Source organism: Myotis daubentonii, chromosome 5 (genome assembly GCF_963259705.1).
Source record: "Myotis daubentonii chromosome 5, mMyoDau2.1, whole genome shotgun sequence".
Lineage (NCBI taxonomy): Eukaryota > Metazoa > Chordata > Mammalia > Chiroptera > Vespertilionidae > Myotis > Myotis daubentonii.
In genome coordinates, this window is record NC_081844.1 from 5,413,881 (window position 1) to 5,430,269 (window position 16,389).

The following is a 16,389-nucleotide window of genomic DNA, read 5'->3' on the forward strand; positions in this document are numbered from 1 at the left end:
TTGGGGGGGACCAGGCCAGCAGGGGAGGGCAGTTGGGGGGGACCAGGCCTGCAGGGGAGGGCAGTTAGGGGTGACCAGGTCAGCAGGGGAGGGCAGTTGGGGGCAATTGGGCCAGCAGGGGAGCAGTTAGGCATCAATCAGGCTGTCAGGGAGTGGTTAGGGCAGCCGTGGGCAAACTACGGCCCGCGGGCCAGATCCAACCCGTTTGAAATGAATAAAACTATTGAAAAAAAAGACTGTACCCTTTTATGTAATGATGTTTACTTTGAATTTATATTAGTTCACACAAACACTCCATCCATGCTTTTGTTCCAGCCCTCCGGTCCAGTTTAAGAACCCATTGTGGCCCTCGAGTCAAAAAGTTTGCCCACCCCTGGGTTAGGGGGTGATCAGGCTGGCAGGCAGAAGTGGTTAGGGGAAATCAGGAAGGGAGGCAGGCAAGCGGTTGGGAGCCAGCAGTCCCGGATTGTGAGAGGGATATCCGACTGCTGGTTTAGGCCCGATCCCACAACCGGCAGTCAGACATCCTCCAAGGGGTCCCAGATTGGAGAGGGTGCAGGCTGGGCTGAGGGACACCCTCCTCCAGTGCACAAACTTCATGCACCAGGCCTCTAGTAGTAACAATAATACTTGTTTACAAAACTTGTTAATCATCTATTTAAACCAAAGCTTTATAAAGTCTTAGGGACAGTGTTCAAGTAAGCCAAAGTACAGATACCAGTACAGGATTGAGTGGAAGAGCTGGAATTAGAATAAAGTATTTCAGTCCTAATTTTGAATTGTTTTTGTAATTGTCTTTGACTTATTGTTTCTGTTGTTCATTAAAATGTTAGTAAAATTAACTAGAAAATAAGTTTTAAAATGTTTATCATTTTCAAGTACTCATAAATATCAGCAAGCTATACAGTAAAATTAAAATTAAGTAATTTCAAGACTTTGTAGCTCTAGTGGGGAAAATGTGTGTACATTTCTTTCATATATATTCAGTTTTTCATTTGTCTTCTAAAATCTCAAGTTGTTCAACCAAAATAATAAAGATTATTTATTTTAGAAAATAATCCTGTGAAGTATTGAACATTTTTTATATACATTTTTATTGATTTTAGAGAAGAAGGGAGAAGAATAGAGAGATAGAAACATCAAAGAGAGAGAAACGTCAATTGGTTGCCTCCTGCACACCCCCTATCAGGGATCAAGCCGTCAACCCGGGCACGTGCCCTGATTGGGGATCAAACCAGCAACCTTTTGGTTCATGGGTCTACACTCAACCACTAAGCCACACTGGCTGGATGTATTGAACTTTTTAAAAAAGTGTTTAATCTTAGATCTGGTAGCATTTAAAATGTTAATATGGAGTGGTTGATAGAGCTTTTTTTTTTTTTTTTTTTTTTTTTGCTGCTTCTAGTTCTGTACAAGCAGGAATGTTGCCCTTTTATTACCCTGTTTTATTTTCTCTGTATTAATATAAATAAAAACGATGTCTATAATAGAATTTAAACAATATAAATTAATATAAATAAAAACAATAATAGAATTTCTGTGATAAAGAAGATGGATGGTATAAGGCATAGAAAGGCTGTGATTCAAGAGACTTGAGCTCTAAATCTAGTCTGATCCTCATAGTGGTAGTTTTTGGTGACCTCGGTCAATAATGTGTCCTTTGGGGCCTTAATAATTTCACCCCTAAAATGAGTGGTTTGGAACTTCTGATTTAAGATAGTGGATTACACACCTAAACAAAGAGAACAAGAGGACAGTAATCGGTGGATGAAAGCCCTTAACAAGTTTCTGAAATATGAAAAGTAATTGGAAACTTGATGCAGATAAAACAGAGCAGAGGACGAGAGAATAAGTGGGTGGGACATTTGCAACAAGGAAGAGAACCTGTCTGTAGTAGAGCACCAAAGAGACTGTGGGTATAGTGATGACAGATACAGAGAATGAAGACGAAGGGGGTGCTGGAAATAGGGGTGTTAATTACAAGTCCATCTCTGAAACAGTTGTGTCAGTTGGCTCTCAACATACTCACTCCAACCCCAGTGTTCAGCATTTGCCCTAGAGAGTGTGTAGGTGAGTGAAGAATGATGAGGCCAGGATTTGTGGAAGGACAGAAGTCTAAAGAGGGGAGCCAGGATTTGGGGCTGTCTTTCCCTTGAGGGCATTTGAAAATGTGGCCGTGGGCAGCTGAGAGACTGAGTAGTGCTTTGGACTGTCTGTGTGGCGTGGGGACAGGATTTGAGTGTGGGGTCCTCTAAAGGGGTGCCGTGAACTTCCTTTGCTTTGAGTTGGGACCAGTAAAGGGCTGCATCCTTGAAATAAGAATGAACCAGAGAGAAAGAGGCACTTGCGGATACCCACTCAGCTTCAGATCATCTCACTTGTGAACTTGAACTTGAGGTGACCTCCAATTGCTAAGTGCCCTCAGGTACCCAGCGGAAGTAAATGTAAATTCTCTCTGGAGGAAGATGGCATCATACTGCATATCAAATTATATCTAGCAAACAGTTTCCTAAGTGCGAGCTTCAGCACACAAAGACAACTAGTCAGACAAGGAGATTAGACAACAGCACAGAGAAAAGAACCAGATCCACGGGGGGGGGGGGGGGGGGGGCGGGGGGGGGATGATGTTATGTTCAGGATGGTAAAAGGTAAGATGAAAAAATTTTGGTGGGAAACTGAAAACTTAAAAAAACTTAATAGAAATTCTAGAACTGTAAGATATAGTAATCGAATTATGAAGTTAATGGTTAGGCATAACAGCATATTAGACATAACGGAAGAGAGAATTAGTGGTCTGGAAAGTAGGTGAGAAAAAAATAGAGTAAAGCCTGGAGAGAGAAAAGGGTAGAAAAGTACATAAGAGCAGATGTATTAGTTTGCTATTGCTACATAACAAATTACCACAAACTTGTGGTTTAAAACAACACCCACTGATAATCTCATTAGTCTATAGATCAGAAATCTGTATGGGCTTGCCCAGGTTCTCTGCTCAGCATTACACAGCTGAACAACATGTCGGCTGGCCTGGGCTGTAATCTGCAGGCTCTCGGGAAGGGTCTGCTTCCAGGCACTTTCAGGTTATTGGCAGAACCCAGTTTGTGGCAGCTGCAGGCCTAAGGCCCCCATTCCCTTGCTGTCTGTCAGCCAGGGGCCACTCTGCTCCTAGAGACCCCCACATTCCTTCTCACGTGACCATCTTAAAGGTAGCAATGTCACATCTAGTCCTTCTCAAGAGTCAAATCTTTCCGACCCTCTTCTCACCAGCCAGAGCAAACTGCTTCTAAAGAGCTCTTGGGATTAGCTCCATTGTAGGACACAGGATCAATATACAGAAAAATAATAATGAAATGCCTAGACACTGGTAGAACGAACCACTTTGAAAAATAGCTTGGTGTTATCTACTAAAATAAAATATATGCAGTCCCACTGTTAGCTGTCTACTCATCAGAAATGTATGCATAGGGGCCCAGAGCCGTGTATGAATGTTTATGACTGTTTTTTTGTAATTCCTTGCAAACTGAAAACAGCAGCAGTGTGTCATATAGTCATGTAAAGGGATATACAGCAATGACACAATGAATTATAGCTGTGCAAAGCAGCAGTGGATGAATCTCACAAATACAACGTTGAGTGAAAGAAGTCAGACACAGATGATTTCAAAATCCAGGCAGAAATAAACCATGGGGTGGGGCTCAAAGATGCATGTTGAACTGGTAAAAGCAAGAAGTGATGATCATAAAAGTCAAAGCAGTTAGGGGGGCAGGAGGGACAGTGATTAGTAGGAGGTGTGGGGCGCTTTAGGAATGCTGACAAAACATCCTCTTTGTGATAAATCATTGAGTTGAGGAACAAAAAAGGAAGCAAAGGAATGATAACAGACAGGCATAAGTCTTGTCTCCAACAGCATTTAACGTTGGAAATCAGGGGAGTTCCCAGAGAAAATTGATTTTGGTTTTAGAAGACAAGCTATCAAGGATAAGGGCAGAGGAAGATTATCTCCCATACACGTTTCCTGAGGAAATTTCTTGAGGATGTTCTCTAAGAAAGAGAACACACGTGTAACACAAGAAGCAGTGGAGGTCATGGAGAAGTCCCAGGGGGATAGCTGTGCAGCAGACCTTGAAAGAAACTCCAAGAAAATGTCTTCAGAAAGAATGGAATAGATTCCAAACAACAGATAATGTGAGTAATAAGGTAGGAAGTACTGGTAATAGGCTATAAAAGGTATGTTTTTTCTTTCTTAATAAGGAAAAAACACATGTATTAGAAACTTAGAGTAGAAAAGTTCATGATCTAAGTATAAAACACATTTAAAAGGACATGATGTTTGAGCAATTGATGGAATATAAGAAAAGAGATCCGTTTGACCTCGATGCTGGAAACAATCTCACGCTTTTATGACGAGCAGCAAGTCATGTGCTCTTTAGAAAAGAAATGTAATCCCAGCTCTGCAGTCAGTAATACTTATATGCATATACTCTGGCTTGATTTTCAACTTCTAGTCACATCCCAAGTAAGAAACACAGAAGACTTAGTTGTAGAAATCATAGAGATGTGTTATCAGACTTTGCCGCGTAAGACAGACGTTTGGAGGGAAGAGAGGAGAGAGCTGGAGGGAAAAGGACACGAATATAATAATCTCATTTTACTTACCAGGGAGTGAAGAGGGGCCTTCGGAAGTTGATGGAGCAGAAGTGTGGACATGTTATTTAAAGTTACATGGGTAATCAAGGGAAAGTTAACACGAGAGCAAAAAACTGGGAGGATTTGAGGTTTCCAATAAGTGACTAAATTCTCAGTTTTTTGTTTTTTTCTAAATATATTTATTTATTTATTTCAGAGAGGAAGGGAGAAAGAGAGATAGAAATATCAATGATGAGAGAGAATCATTGATCAGCTGCCTCCTGCACTCCCCGCCCCCCCCCCCCCCCCCCCACTGGGGATCGAGCCCGCAACCCAGGCACGCACCCTTGGCCGGAATCGAACCTGGGACCCTTCAGTCCGCAGGCTGACACTCTATCCGCTGAGGCAAGCTGGCCAGGGCAAAATTCTCAGCTTTTATAATGGGGAGTGAATAGATAATTTCTAAAGTTGATAAATGAGGAAATAGTAATAAAAGTATGTTCTTTGGAGTTGAAAAGTAATTGCAAGAAGTAAAACCAGGAAGGTAGTCACTCCTAGAGTGGGAACCATGAGGGGGGAAGTATGTGTGTGCTGAGATGCTCAGAATTGGTCTATTTGGCTCATTTTGGACAAAAATTGTTGAGGCCAAAAAAGATGTTTGTTTTTCACATTCCTAGACAGAAATATACATAGGTACAAATACACATGTATATAGTAGCACATTAACTAATGATTCATTTCACAAATAGATTTCTCTTTAACATTTTATAATTTACATTAATGGTGCATTTACATATGAACACGTGAATTTACATATGTGTAAACATGTACACATAATGTGAACAGGATTAGATTTAAATTCCAAAGTGACATGAAGATTCTAATCATTCTTAATCAAATGCTGTCATCAACAGCCTTCAATTTAAAAACAGGTTGAATTAAGTTAGGGTTGTTTGGCAGAAAACATTATTCATAGGAGTGAATGAGTGTAAGCCATGTTATAAACTGAATAGGATAAAGGAGCAGAAACAGTGTTTTAAGCAGTGCCTGGGTTTCCAGGTGGTCTTTAGCAGCGATGAGCCCCTGATGGGAGGCCGAAGGATAATAACATGAATGGTACTATTCGTACTTGTTTGAAATTAGTTCAGAATGTGCAACCAGGCTACTCAGTTTTTTCTGTCTATTTTCTGGAAGAAAATGAACCATACATTTCAACTAGGAACTTGAGATGCTGGAAACACAGGCTCTGGAAGATTCTATTCTTACTCCCTAGTATGATGTGATATTTCTAGTGGAATTTTATACATTGTAATTGTTTACATTAGGGTTTTGTATCTTGGGGATTTACCATGAGCTGAGATTTTGGCTTCTGTTTTCTTTTTAGATTCTTTTGTCTGGGAAAAACACACTCAATCAAAAATTAGATTTATGATATTCTTCCATGAGCTCAACTATTTCCTCCCCTGTGTTACTCCAAAATATACTTACATTTTATCCTGTGATAACCAGTGACTTTTCCCCCAACTTACTGGCATATTTAAACTGAAGATTTCATTTCTTCACCTGTGTTACATGCTCTATATTAAATTACTTGGTTCTGGATATAATAATCTCAACTAATATAATAAGTCAACATGTCCGGGATTGCTAAACCCCATCCTACCTGCAGTGGCTGTGTCCGCACCTCTGCAGAGGAGTCCGTCCATCCTGCACCTCAGCCAGCTCCCCTGGCTCTGCAGGGGTACAAGTACCTCAGGTGGAAACAAGCAGGAAGGTTTTCCCTTGTTTGTTACTCATTTAAAAGGATTGTACTTTGTACATTCTGCATTGCATATTTCCCAAAATCACTCTAATAGGTTGCTTATTATAGCATTTATTCTATTTCCTAATTTTAGCGCTGCTTTTGATACAGTTCTTGGGATAAATGTTGCAGTCAAGAAACTAAGCCGGCCTTTTCAAAATCAAACCCACGCAAAGAGAGCTTATCGTGAACTCGTGCTCCTGAAATGTGTCAATCATAAAAATGTGAGTTATGTCTCTGTTTCCTCAGTATATTTGAACGTTGTCAGTGACATGATAATCTTGTGGGTTGCACTGAGTTCAGACCTAGGGTAACCTAATGATTAAAATAACTATTTAAATGGTTATATTTTATTGATAAAATTCTTCTCGACATTTGGGAAATTGAAATCAGCAAGAGGCATCATGGTCCATAGGAACTTCGGTCATTCAGCAGGGATAGGAATGTCAGTTAACCCTGCTCTGTAAGGTGGTGTCAGTACACACCCAGCAAACTGAGAAACAGCTAAATATTTTTAAGAAAAACTTCATTCTATAAGTAACTTTTTACCTTATAATACAGACATTTCAGTTTTAAATAAATGTTATTAGATGATGTTATATTTATGATAGCTGTGCTTGGCATCGCCACAGAAATCAAAGCACTGTAAATTTTAAGGAGAAAAGGTATCTCTAGAAAATCTTTATATTCCATTACTGGTGTCTGAGCATTCTTTTATAACCTTACCACATTAGAAAACCATCAAATGTTAAGTCTGGAAGAGCCTTGGAGCTGCCCCCATGTGACCTCTTTTTGTTAGGACTAGGAGGTGGTGATTAAGGTGACACTTAACTCTCTATGGCTGCCTTTGCTTGAACATGTATGGTGGGTCTTTCTGGCATGCACAGCTAAGATAGCGTTTCTTCTGAGTCTGTGCTTTGAGTTTGTTTTTAATTTTTTCGATACATGCTTTATTTTACTTATTTACTTTAAAAAATTGTTTTCAGGTTATATAAAAGTATGGTTATTATTTTTTAAAATTCAAACAATGTAAACAAGAAAGCAAAAGTCCTTGATCACCACCCACAGATCACTGTCATTAACATTTTGGTGAGCACCCTCATGCATTTGTGAGCATACACACACACACTTAAGATCAGCTGTGTTATGCATCCTGCTTTTGCCCTCATGGAATGTTGCTAGATTTCATACACATTAGGAACATGGATATAATCCATTTTTAAAATAGCTGCATAGTACAGATGCACAGTAATTTATTGACCAGTCACCTATTATTGAATACTTAGGTGGTCTCCAGTTTTTCCCTATTATAAACAGTACTGCAGTGAACATCCTTCTACATGCATCTGTACACATTGTCCAGCTGAATTTTTTGGCCAAGATTGTTGGGTCAAAGAGTCTGCACACTTCTGGCTTTAATACATTCTGACAAATTGACCTCAAGGAAGACTGTCAGTTTTATGCTTTCATTAAGAGTATCTGATAATGCCTCTGTTTCAAAATTCCCCTGCACTACATACTGTTGAGCAGGGGTCCTCAAACTTTTTAAACAGGGGACCAGTTCACTGTCCCTCAGACCGTTGGAGGGCCGGACTATAGTTTAAAAAAAACCTATGAACAAATTCCTATGCACACTGCACATATCTTATTTTGAAGTAAAAAAACAAAACGGGAACAAATAACAATATTTGCATTTGCATGTGGCCCGCGGGCCGTAGTTTGAGGACCCCTGCTGTTGAGCCTGTGTTTTACTTTACCAGTCTGACAGATGACAAATGAAATATTATTTATGAGGTTGAATTTCTTTCCATATCTCTATTAGCCATTTATTTTTATTTCTTGAGAATTTGTATTCTATGGCCTTGGTCTATTTTTCTCTTGAACTATTGGTCTCTTCCTTATGCATTTACAAAAGATCTTTTGTGTGTTAGAGCTATCAACCTCACTTCTTTTCCCCTTGGCCTTATTTAGGTTGTTTCTACTGGTTTTATTTTTGTTGGGTTGATTTTGGGTTTGGTTTTAATGGAATAAAATCTCCTCGGTTTTCTGTCATGCTTAGAAAGGCTTTTCTACACCAGGATTATATAAATGTTTATCCATATTTTAATGTTTTATGGTTTCATGTTTTAGATTTAAATATTTGTTCCATTCCAAGTTTATCTTGATATAAATAAAGATTGAAGTGTTGATCCAGTTTTATTTTTTCCTTGGCTAGCCAGCCACCCCAGTTCTGTCTATATACTGAATCATTTCTCTTTCCCTCAGTCATTTGAAATGATTGAGGATGTGTGTTTGATGCTCAAGCAGCCTTAGACTGCAAGACCAAAGCCTACAGTGGGGTCCATTCTAGAACTCTCTTTAAATAAATAGATAATCCTATGAGGCGTTTCATCTTTATCATACCAAAAATGCAAGCTTAGCCTTCATATTTTAAAACTTTTTTAGAAATTTCTACATAAAATTTAAGTTTTCAGAGTTAACATATTGCTTTATTTAGTGTGGGTTTCTTTTCCCCCATTTCTACTTTTTTATGTTCAGAGTTAGAAAGACATTAAATGTTAGAATTCTTTAATAATAAATTACGAGGAACACACAAAAGTGACATTATGAAAAGTATGTCTTATTTTCAAGGTAAGAATCCTAATCATTTAACTTTTTTCAAATACTATGTAATATGTTTTTGGTAAAAACAATAACAATAATAAATACTGAGCTCTGCTGTGATTTTTCCCCCATTTTTGATATGTTAATGTTAAACTTAATTTTTAGAGTCATCTGTAATTCTGAGGTTCAAATAATTTTCTCTTTTCAGATAATTAGTTTGTTAAATGTGTTTACACCACAAAAAACTCTAGAAGAATTTCAAGATGTGTAAGTATCATTTTTATTCAATAATGTACTATGCATCAAAGACTGAATATTTAGAAAAGAAAGTAACTGTTTTGTTTTGTTTTTTACTTAGGAAAGTAACTGCTATTTTTTTTTTTTTTTTTTTACTTAGGATGACAATACATTTTTAATGATATCTTAGCCACTTTTCTCTGTGGAAGAGAAATATTAAGAAAATGGATAATAATATTCAACTATTTTTATACTTAGATAATTATCATCTCTGTAACAGATAAGAAATGACTGGAAATAATTCTTCAGAGCAGACAGTGATCATTAATGCCAGTAATTTGCTTTACTGAAATAGAAAACATTTTCTACAGTCCCCTGAAAGCCAGGATTATAAGGTTCAGGTGTTTACAATTATTATTTGAAATGGTTAAGTCATTAGATATTGTGTGTTCCCAAAATCTGAAATAGAATTCTCTTACTAACAATGAAATGAAATATTAATTTATCAATTTATTGAGATATAATATCCAACTTTATCCTTAATGTATTGTATTCATTCATTCAACAAATACGTGATGGCTAGCCCTGTGCTCAGCACTCTCTTGGACTTGGCGTACCTTAGTGACCAAAACAAACATCCCTTCTATTACTTAAGAATTGCTGGCGAGCATCCTCCTTCCTAGAGCTTGCAGGAAAGCCTGGGAAGAGAGATAATCAATCTACACTAATAAAAGAGAAAAATGGTAATTGGCGTACGACGATACCCTTTTCATTGGCTAATCAGGGCTGTATGCAAATTAACTGCCAACTATGATTGGCAGTTAACTGCCAACTAAGATTGGCAGTTAACTGCCAACAAGATGGCGGTTAATTTGCATATGTAGGCACAATGCAGGGAGGCGAAAGGGAAAGCAGGAAGAAGCCCCCTGCCACTGACAGTGATCGGAAACCCAGGGGGGAGCTAAGAGCTGGGGGGCAGGGCAAAGGCGTCCCTGGGGCCGCCTTTGCCCTGCCCCCCAGCCATGATCGGAGAATCAGGCGCCTTTGCTGCCCTGGCCAGTGATAGCAGGAAGAAGGGGTGGAGCCAGCGATAGGAGCTGGACACGGTCGAAGATGGCAGTCCCGGGAGCTAGGGGTCCCTTGCCTGGGCCTAAAGCGGAGCCCACGATCGCGGGCCACTGCAGCTGCAGGTCCCCGCTGCCTGGGCCGGACGCCTAGGCCAGAGGCGTTAGGCCTGGGCAGGGGCGGAGCCTGCAACCGCGGGGAGCTGGGGGTCCCCTGCCCAGGCCTGACACCTCTGCCGGAGGCCTCAGGCCTGGTCAAGGGGCCGAGCCGGGGATTGGGGGGATATGATGGTCCCCTTGCCCAGGCCTGAAGCCTGGGTCAGAGGCGTCAGGCTTGGGCGGGGGGTGGAGCAAGCGATCAGAAGGAGATGGGGGTCCCCTGCCCAGGCATGATTCCTGGGCCAGAGGCCTCAGGCCTGGGCGGGGGCCAGAGCCAGTGATCGGGGGGAGATGGGGGTCCCCTGTCCAAGCCTGACACCTCTGGTGGAGGCGACAGGCCTGGGCAAGGGGCCGATCAGGTGATCAGAGGGTGATGGGGGTCTACGCCTCTGGCGGAGGCATCAGGCCTGGGCAAGGGGCAGAGCCAGCAATCGGAGGGGTCTGGGGGTCTCCTGCCCAGGCCTGACGCCTGGGCCAGAGGCATCAGGCCTGGGCTGGGGGCAGAACCAGTGATGGGGGGAAATGAGGGTCCCCTGCCCAGGCCTGACACCTCTGTCAGAGGCGTCAGGCCTGGGCAAGGGGCCGATCCTGTGATTGGAGGGTGATGTGGGTCAACGCCTGAGGGCTCCCAGTATGTGAGAGGGGACAGGCTGGGCTGAGGGACACTCCCCCCCCCCCACACACACACACACCCAGTGCACGAATTTCGTGCACCGGGCCCCTAGTGTAAGAAATAAGGAGATGATGTCATTCATTAGGACCAGGCAAGTGCTGTGGAAGAAGTGGAGCTGGGTGTGGGATCTGGAGTGCTGGGGGTTAGGAGTCAGGTTGCAGTTTTCAGTGGGGTGGTTGGGGTTGGAGAAAGACCTCCCTGGATTGGTGAAGTTTGAAGAAAGGCTTGAAGGGGTGAGAAGGTTAGACTTGCAGGTATCTGCGGGAAGACTGAGTTGAATGGAAGGAACAGGCAGCACAAAGGAGTGGAAGTGGGAGTGTGCATGGTATGTCCAAGAACAGCAAGAGGCCAGTGTGGCTGGAGCTCAAACAGCAGAGGAGAGAGGAAGTCTATTGTAAGGGTTTCCTTTTATTCTAAGGCAGTTCAGTAAGACTTTCAACAGAGGAGTGAGCTTACCTGACTTTCATTTTAAAAGAATAACTGGTTTCTGGGTTGAGAATCCACCATAAGGTGTGGGGACCCAGAAGACCAGTTGGGAGGTTATTGTACCAGGTCAGGTGAGAGATCATGGTGCTTCACTTAGACCAGAGGGGAATGATGAGGGGATGGGGTGAGATCGGGGCTGAAACTGTCCTGAAGGTAGAACCACAGTGTTTGCTCTTAGAGAAGATGTGTGGTGCGAGAGCAAGGGAGTGGGGGGTGACACCTGGCATTCTGCCTGATCACCTGAAGGGTGAAAGTGCTCTCACATGAGATGAGGATGGCTGCAGGGAGAACCTGTCAGAGGTGGCGTGGGATCAGGAGCTGATTTTGGGACATGACTTCGAGTTGTCTGTTGGACACCCAAGTGGACCTGTGAAGTGGGAAGTTGGGTGAATGAGCCTGGATAGAGGTCTGAGTTGAAGGTATGAATTTGTAGTTGATGGTCTGTAGATGGTATTTAAAAACCTTGAGACCAGAGGGCAGAGAAGATCACCAAGACTGTGGCAGAGACAGGAAGGCCAAGGACTGAGCAGTAGCACTCCAAAAGTAAGAAGCTGGGGGTGGGGAGGCGGGCACTGGCAGCCGGGACTTAGCAACAGGGAAGTCAGTGGGGCCTGGAGGACTGTGTCAGCAGAGAGATGAGGGCCAAAGCCTGAGCAAAGTGGGATAAGAAAAAACGGGAGAAGAATTGGAAATGGTGGGTATTGACACCTTTGGGGAGTTTGCTTACAAAGGGAAGAAAGATCGGGGCAGTCGATGCTGGGGGAAGTTGGGTGAAATTATTTTTATTAAAAAATTATTCCCAGTTACAGATGACACACAATATTATGTTAGTTTCAGGTGTATAACATAGAATTAGACATTTATATACCTTATGAGGAATGACCCTGGTAAGTCTAGTACCCACCTGGCACACTATGTAGTTGTTACAATATTATTTATTGACTATATTCCTTTTACGTCTTTGGGGATCAAGTTTTCTTAAGATGAGAGAAATAACAGCATGGCTTCTAGACTGGTAAGAATGATTCCGTAGCAAAAAATTTAAGATACAGGAGAATTTGGATGTTTGAGATTCTATTTACTATAATATAGAAATTGTTTTATTTTTAACATTGTTAACATTGTTAATCTTGTTTTTTTGGAAAAAAACTTTTATAAAGGTCCATTATATGTTTGCTTCAAGATACTTTATAAAATGTTTAGAGAAAACAAATTAGTGTTTTACTTTAACCAGTACATTGAGTTAGATAGAAAGTTATTACTGTTTCATAAAAATTCTGGTTTAATAGCCACAAAGGAATTTTTGATGCTTTTCATGTGAACATGGCTAATCTTTTTCCCCCTCAGGTATTTAGTTATGGAATTAATGGATGCTAACTTATGTCAGGTTATTCATATGGAGTTGGACCATGAGAGAATGTCCTATCTTCTTTACCAGATGCTCTGTGGTATTAAACACCTTCATTCAGCCGGTATCATTCATCGAGTAAGTAGTGATGCCATATTAATTTTATTTTTAAAATCATAATAATTTTGTTGCCAGAATCCTCCAGATACAAAAGTACTTAAATTTTTTAAAAATTTGTCAGTGTTGAAAATCCAAATAAACTATAGGGTTGTGTTGAGTTTCCAAACATTGTTAAGATCAGAAGACATCGGTGGAACGCCTGGTTGGCCTGGGCCCGTGTGAGCCACCCTGGATGCAGGCCAGAGCCAGGTGCTCAGTGGGATTCCGCAGAAGAACAGGGCAAAGAGCTCCCTCATACTATTTGTCCATATTCACCTGTTGTCGATATTTTTGCCATATTTGAAATCTCATTTTTAATGAATCAAGGGATTAGATTTGGGGTGGGAGAAATTAGAGACCAAGTAGAAAATAATATAGTTAGTTGTTTGAGAAATCTTGCATGAATTATAACCTAAATATTTGTTTCTTCTATTGGAAAATTCTGCCATTCCAGCATCCTGGCCCTACTTGTGAGAGCTTTTGGAATGGCCTGTGACAGGCCTCTGGACTGGATTAGGACTGGGATTTGAATGACAGTTTCCTGTGCTATTGGGAAGATACAGTGTAATTCTCTAAGCTAGTTGTATGAGTTTCTGTTTTTTTTAATTTGGACTATTGTATAAACAGAACATTGTGATAGAATTTTTTGAAACAACTAAAATGTTGAGTGAGATTAGAGGCAGAAATAATGTAATTTTATTGGAATCATTCATAGCATTCTCTGAATTATTACCATACTAATTTTGTTCACAGACTATCTTTAGGTACTATGTTTCAACATCAATAAGTTATTTTCTAGGAAATAAATCTGTAGGGAGAGGAAGATAGTGAGACAAGAACAATGCAGCCTATTGATAACAGAAAAATAGATTTTCAGTGGGGTAGCAGATCCATCAGGTGCCAGGAAAGGTTGGTTCCATCACAGCTGCTGAATGGAGGTCTCCATGGCAACAGAGCCCACCAACCCAGAAAGGGCTCAGCCTTTGCCCCTATCATGAACCTCAGGTCTGCAGCCTGAGGCCAGGAGGCGGGAGGGTTCCCTGGCCTGACATGCTGGCTGATGAGCACTGGGCTCCAGACCAGTGTGAGCTTTTACAGCCTTTGCTGCCACCAAGTGTTCAGTTAAAATAATACAAATTCTGTTGACAAATTTGCTTTAAAAATCGTAATTTTTTAAAAATTAAAAAGGAAGATTTCCCAACATACCGTTCTATTTCTTTTTCTAAAATTTTCACAGACTTTTATATAAACGAAGGCACCTTTAATGTCTCAAGTACATCTTATATTACATTCGCGCTTTAGTAAGTGCCCAGATTCTGTTAAGCTTTATTAACTTTGTAAAGGGAAATGGTTTACCTTGTTTGTTCCTTCCCTCTTAAGCCCGGAGAGTCATAGGAAAGCATGCCTCTCCCGGGACGTGGTAAGAGCTGCAGCCAACACTTAGTGTGTGAGTCTTGAGTTGTGAACCCTTCCTATTCTTTTGCCTGTGGACAGCATCATGCACACAGGTACAATTTGCTCATTAAGATAGTTTTATGCTATGCATAAAATGTTAATTATTTAAAAATAAAATACCCATAATCCCACCACTTTTTACTTTATATAATTCAAAAAATTAAAAGAAATGAGAGTCCCCCAGCCCTCCACTGCCACCTGGAGGTGGCCGGTGAGCAACTGGAGTGTTTCCTTTTACACTTCACACGAACAGAGACTTTCTGCTTAAGCTGATTCCAGCGTATCTGTTTATTTTTATGTCCTTTTAAACTTATGTTTTTCAAAACAAGATCCTCTCGTACATAATTGTCCTGCACCTTGCTGAATGAGCTGGTTGATTTGTTTTTTATTTTAATCAGGGATCAAATAGTTCTACAGATATTTATTTAAAAAGCAGAATCCCCAACTCCTCCGTCTTATTTCTCTCTCCCCAGAAGCAAACTCAATTCTTTAAATATGTTTTTTTGTATTGATTCTTTACAGAGAGGAAGGGAGAGGGATAGAGAGTTAGAAACATCGATCAGCTGCCTCCTGCACACTCCCCACTGGGTATATGCCCGCAACCAAAGTACACGCCCTTGACTAGAATCGAACCTGGGACCCCTGAGTCCACAGGCCGACGCTCTATCCACTGAGCCAAACCAGTCAGGGCCAAACTCAGTTCTTTTAGTGTTAATTTCCATATGATTAGATAAAATATGATTAGATCTCTGCTCGATGACCTTTTTCGATTTGGGACTTAAGGTACTGACTTTGCTCTTTCACCATCCACAACCCTCACCTATCCTGTTCTGCCACCTCCCAGTATTCATAATGTAATTTGGTTTGGATCTGTGTCCATATTGTGTTTTATGTTCTTGCGACCTTGTCAGTGCTTTTCACAAGCTGGGCCTCTCACCCATGCCCTCTCTGGGCCTCACACCAGCGGTTCTGTTGGTCTTGAGTCTGAAGCCCGGTCTGGAGAGTTTGTTTCTGTTTTTCTAGATTAGTGATGGCGAACCTTCTGAGCTCGGCGTGTCAGCATTTTGAAAAGCCCTAACTTAACTCTGGTGCCGTGTCACATATAGAAATTTTTTGATATTTGCAACCATAGTAAAACAAAGACATATTTTTGATATTTATTTTATATATTTAAATGCCATTTAACAAAGAAAAATCAACCAAAAAAATGAGTTCGCGTGTCACCTCTGACACGCGTGTCATAGGTTCGCCATCACTGTTCTAGATAATGAGCCAGTGGGCGTGAGGAAGGAGCAGAGCCTCTCTGGGAAGTCTCCTTTTCCCTTCCCAGTGTCTTGCTTCCTGCGTCACCCTGCCTCCCCAGGACCTGTCGCTCTCTTCCCGAGTCCTTCCAGGGCGTTGGTCCAGATTGTCCCCGTGTGGGCCACTCATACTCCCTTGGCGGCTGCCAGGGAGGCCACGCTTCACTAGACACCCCAACACTCTGGGGGTCAGGCCCCAAGTTTAGGTGTCATTTGTATTTTGACGTATGTTTCTGGTTTTCCTTGTTTTGGATGGTTTTTAAGATTTAAAGAGGCAGAATTGTCTTTATTCTGCTATTTTGAAACTGAAGTCCAGTCTGTCTTGGAAAGCTGCCCCTGGTGGTGTGTGGAGCTGATGGGAGGGGGGTAGCTGTGGATGTGGGGAGCCCTCCAGGGCCTGGGGCCTCTTTAAACCCTTCCAACTATCCACATCATCTTCATTTTATCATCATTCTCCAGCAGTTGGCAGTAAAGTGTGT

The 16,389-nt window shown here is 41.4% G+C and overlaps 1 protein-coding gene across 9 annotated transcripts in view; it reads left to right on the top strand.

Annotated features, from left to right (window-relative positions):
* MAPK9 (mitogen-activated protein kinase 9) overlaps positions 1 to 16,389 on the top strand; it is a 54,796-nt gene that overhangs the window by 20,322 nt on the left and 18,085 nt on the right. For 8 of the 9 annotated variants that reach the window (XM_059695671.1, XM_059695675.1, XM_059695672.1 and 5 more), the window contains exons 3-5: positions 6,519 to 6,648; positions 9,237 to 9,295; positions 12,995 to 13,133. In XM_059695671.1, coding sequence (XP_059551654.1) covers positions 6,519 to 6,648; positions 9,237 to 9,295; positions 12,995 to 13,133 — 328 coding nt within the window. The remainder of the gene's footprint in view (positions 1 to 6,518; positions 6,649 to 9,236; positions 9,296 to 12,994; positions 13,134 to 16,389) is intronic. The other variant, XM_059695678.1, reaches the window with a different exon arrangement.